Source organism: Wyeomyia smithii, chromosome 3 (assembly GCF_029784165.1).
Source record: "Wyeomyia smithii strain HCP4-BCI-WySm-NY-G18 chromosome 3, ASM2978416v1, whole genome shotgun sequence".
Taxonomy (NCBI): Eukaryota; Metazoa; Arthropoda; class Insecta; order Diptera; family Culicidae; genus Wyeomyia; species Wyeomyia smithii.
In genome coordinates this window covers 180,290,264-180,294,542 of record NC_073696.1, presented here as the reverse complement: position 1 = coordinate 180,294,542, position 4,279 = coordinate 180,290,264, and the positions used below count along the sequence as shown (strand labels likewise).

The following is a 4,279-nucleotide window of genomic DNA, read 5'->3' as shown; positions in this document are numbered from 1 at the left end:
ACTAGTTGATTTGTGTTTTTGGTTAAATTATTAAACTAAAAACATAAACACTGTGTATAGTGATTCGATTTTCGATTTCCATTGTTTTTTGGAAAGATGGAAGTTCACATATGTGAGATATGCATGTCTGACAATGCTCTTATATATCTCGACATTTTTGGTGAAGCGAATTGCAAAAAAAATATATCTACTGTTATTACCAAGCATCTTTGGTTTACGGTAAGCTATTCTTTTGCTTTTTTTTCAACAAAACTAACTGTTTCTTCGTAACAGTTCGAACCAAACAATAAGCAGCAGGTCATTTGTAATGAATGCTGGAACACTTTAAACGAGTTCAATAATTTCTATGACAATATCGCAAAAATCCATCGCAACCTGGAAAAAAACATTTTGAAGGAGGAGATCTTAGATGATCTTTTTGGCGATAGTGTTTTACGGGGAAATCACAATAACGATAACGAAAGTTCAGAACATCCTATTATTTCAGAAAAGAAATTTCCTGGGCCTTCAAATTTAGATACTTCAATTAGCAGAGAGGTAGAGGGCTCCCCCAATGAAAGCTTTGAAAATTGTGCAACGCGAACAACAGAAGAGCAGAAAAAAGCATATGAGCAGATCACCACTATTAAACCACAGGTTGAGACACAATCTGCTTCTATGGAATATTCAACTAAAAGAACTGGAAGATATAAAGCCAAAACAGTTTACAAAGCTGAATCATCCTCGGAAGATATGAGTAACAATTTTTCAGATCTAGATGAAGTTGATTTTCATCAATCAATAACCAATGTACCAAGGAAGCGGGCTCGGTTGGAAGACACAGACTTCGCAAAGAGTGATACGAATGAAAGTGAAAGTGAAGCAAATGCGAAACCGATAAGGGCAAAACGAAAAAAAGATCCTAGATTATTTGAACATATCAAGGAATTTATTTGCTATCATTGTCCAGAAAAAATCGAATTTGATCGATTCTATCATGCAACGCTTCATTATAGAGAATTTCATAAAGAGCCAGCCTACATCAAATGCAGGATATGTGACAAGCGTTGTTATTCACCGGGAAGCCTTATTAGTCACATGGAAGTGCACAAAAATCCCGACGTATATAAGTAATTATTGTTTGCATGTGTAGTTATTTTTTTACTGTTTATTATATTTTTAGATGTCAAATTTGTGGTAAGGTGAATGATGAACAGGTGTCCTTAGCAAAACATATGCGTCTTCATCGTTCAGAAATAGTTGAAGATCTACCATACGAATGTAGCCGTTGTCTCCGTCGTTTTTCTTCAGAGAAAAGACGAGATAGGCACGAGAAAGATCATGATCGAAAGCGAAGTGTAAAACCTACAAAAATTGTTGGTCGTGATGAAGAGCTGTTGGAGTTTTATCGACGAATCATTTGTGATATATGTGAACAGCAACGGCCAGTTAACGATATCCGACATGAGACAGAATATGACAATTTACTACATTTGAAAAAACACATGCGCGAAGAGCATGATGACAAAGGCTATCTAAAATGTCATATGTGTGATAAAAAGTGTTATATTCGATCAATGTTGTTGATTCATAAAGATTTTCATTTAAATCAAGACAAATTCAGGTCACTTTTTGATTAATTTACATGTTTTAAGATAATGGAAATCTCTTTCTACAGATGCGAGATTTGTGGTAATGTATATCAAAACTTAGAAAAACATAAAGAAACTGCACATGCAGCACATGGTGAGGCTTTATTCTGTTGCGAACATTGTGGTAAGGCGTTGACTAACGAAAAAAGTTTAAAATCTCATGTTGAGAGAAAGCATGCCGTTAAAGATACTATTTGCGACATTTGTCAGAAGCCGTAATTATAGCGTTGTCAAGATAATAATATTATAATTAAAAATATTTTCTTTTGTATTTTAGGTTTCACAAAAGTATGCTTGAAAGCCATAAGCGAGTCGTTCACGAGATGGCGTCTTATATGTGCACTAAGTGTCCTCGTATGTTCAGGAGTATGTTTTCGTTAAATAGGCATTTGGATGAACATGAAAATAAAGTCAGAGAGAGAGTCAAATGTTCTCTTTGTGGTATGACATTCAAGCATAAGTACATATTGCGTAAACATATTGGTTCTGTACATACTACAGAAGCGCCTGTGTCTTGTGATGTTTGCGGTGAGAGGCAACCATGTAACTATGTTGATCATTTCCGATTATTTAGTTCTCTGTTATAGGTAAGCAATTCAAATCCAAGCATCATTTGTGGTCTCATAAGTCCGACACGTGTAACAATCGCAGATTTGCTTGCACAATTTGCGGACGAGTTTTCAAGGTTTGGTTAAGGCTAGTAAATTTATCAACGATATTTTAGATATTCTTTTTTAGGTAAAAGTTCGATTGAATGAGCATATGACTACCCATACAGGAAAAAGTTTGTACCAGTGCACATTCTGTCCGCTTACATTTAGTTTCCAATCAATTCTCTATACACACCGAAAAAAAGCACACTATGAGCAGTGGCTTGAGTTGCAGGCAAAACGGGAAGAAGGTGTCAAGTTTAAGGTTCTAGAAGCTCCTGCATGACTTGCCTATTCAATTGTTATTGAATTGATAAACGTGACGAACCTTAAAATATATTCAAAATTCGGTATACAGTAAGGTCGTTTTTACGCGGTTTTTTTTTCGCGGGTTGCTTTCCTCCATTACTCACGGTACAAGATATCGACCTCATTTCAATCACCTTTTCCGTTTTAGGTCACGAGTGATCATATAGGGTAACGGGGGTATTTTGGCCCACATGCATATTTTGGCCCACCCGGTAACATTTTTCGCATTTTATCTGATAAATTCAATGAATATTGGAAAACTATGCATGCAACATTGAATAACACACCTAAGAATCATACTACACTGTAATTTTCGCCGAAAAACTGGCTCTAGGTAGTGTTATTTTGGAATTAGTTCATACATATTCAAAGTCATGGCTGCGTCAACCCAAAGTCAAGAGGAAGTGGTAATATACAAGTCAACGTCCGGAAGCTATAGTAACAAATATGTATGCTCTTCAAACAATTCGTTGTTGTAGTTTGTTTTTAATGAAATGTGCGAACACTTCCCAAAGCTGGCCAAAATACCCCTGTTACCCTATCAGCTTTCAAAAAAAAATCACAATTTTTGGTGTAAATACTCAAAATTTAAAATATTGCATTTTGGTCTCTAGATTGGCCACTATCATATTCAAATGAGGTTTGAACGTTTTAGGACGGTTTTCTTCGTTGTATTTGCAACTCAAAAAAGTCGTTTCTTACGCGGGCCCATACAAATTTGAAACGCATCCCCCGCGTAAAAAACGACCTCAGTGTACTTCACAATGTCTTCTTTGAAACTTGGAAACTGTCAAGTTCTTTTGACGTTGGACTAGCGTCTATATCGAAGTTAGGCACCTGAATTTGAAAATCTAGTAATTCAACCAGGGAAAACCAGGAAAAAGTGGTCAGGTTTTGAGCGCTTATATATCAGTCATTTCTTTTCAGAATTTCGAGGTTTTGGCATCAACCGATCAGAAATTCTTTTACGGTTGAATTTATGTAACAAAAATAACCTATTGTTCGAGATACACTATTGAAAAATTGATAAATCACATCGATTGTCTAAATCATACCGAGCAACCAATCACCACCTCTCTTCACAAGCACAGTCGACACTAACGGATACAACCGATCTGACTTTGTAAACAGTCTCGCAGCTTTCAACCAATAACGAGCTCGCTTTCGGTAGCTGCAACAGGTGTTTCAACACCATTTTAAAATGCTTCTTTTATCATTACCACTGAACAGATTCAAAACAGGAATGGCTTGATTGATAGGGGAAATATTGCGCAAGGTTGTCATATACTAATTTAATTATGTTTTCGATACTAAACTAGCTAAAAGTTGTGTTAAAAGTCGTGCACATTCAACCAATCACAAGCTCGCTTCCCCTTTGCTCGCGAATTGATTTTTGCTTTGGGCTATATAATAACCTGCGTCGTCTCATAGTAGTCATCAGTCAACAAGTGGAAGGCCACTAGAACGGTCTTGAATAATCAGCAGCGGTGGCTGATTCCAGTGGCGAAACTGAGCTGCAGCAGAACCAGAGCGGTGGTATCAGGCAGCAGCGGCGGAGGTAGTGGGCAGCTGCATTTCTTCATTCTGTTCGATAGCTAGAGCTGTTGCGTGTGTATGGCTAGCTATAGCGTGTGTAAGATATAGCATGTGTAGCATATTATGGCTATAGCGTGTATATCTTCAGCGTGT

General features: G+C 36.9%; 1 protein-coding gene across 1 annotated transcript; it reads left to right on the top strand.

The window, feature by feature from the left end:
* Positions 1–3,801, top strand: LOC129733054 (zinc finger protein 83-like). Its single transcript, XM_055694606.1, has 7 exons — positions 1–219; positions 274–1,109; positions 1,163–1,603; positions 1,658–1,846; positions 1,909–2,159; positions 2,219–2,316; positions 2,370–3,801. The coding sequence occupies exons 1-7, from the start codon at positions 97–99 to the stop codon at positions 2,565–2,567; spliced, it is 2,136 nt and encodes a 711-aa protein (XP_055550581.1). The 5' UTR covers positions 1–96; the 3' UTR covers positions 2,568–3,801.
* The last annotated feature ends 478 nt before the right edge of the window (positions 3,802–4,279 follow it).

Excerpts from the sequence above, each read along its gene's own strand:
- LOC129733054 (XM_055694606.1), top strand. The coding sequence starts at position 97 with ATGGAAGTTCACATATGTGAGATATGCATGTCTGACAATGCTCTTATA. Across the intron at positions 220-273 it reads CCAAGCATCTTTGGTTTACG|TTCGAACCAAACAATAAGCA; the intron begins GTAAGCTATTCT and ends TCTTCGTAACAG. Across the intron at positions 1,847-1,908 it reads TGCGACATTTGTCAGAAGCC|GTTTCACAAAAGTATGCTTG; the intron begins GTAATTATAGCG and ends TTTGTATTTTAG.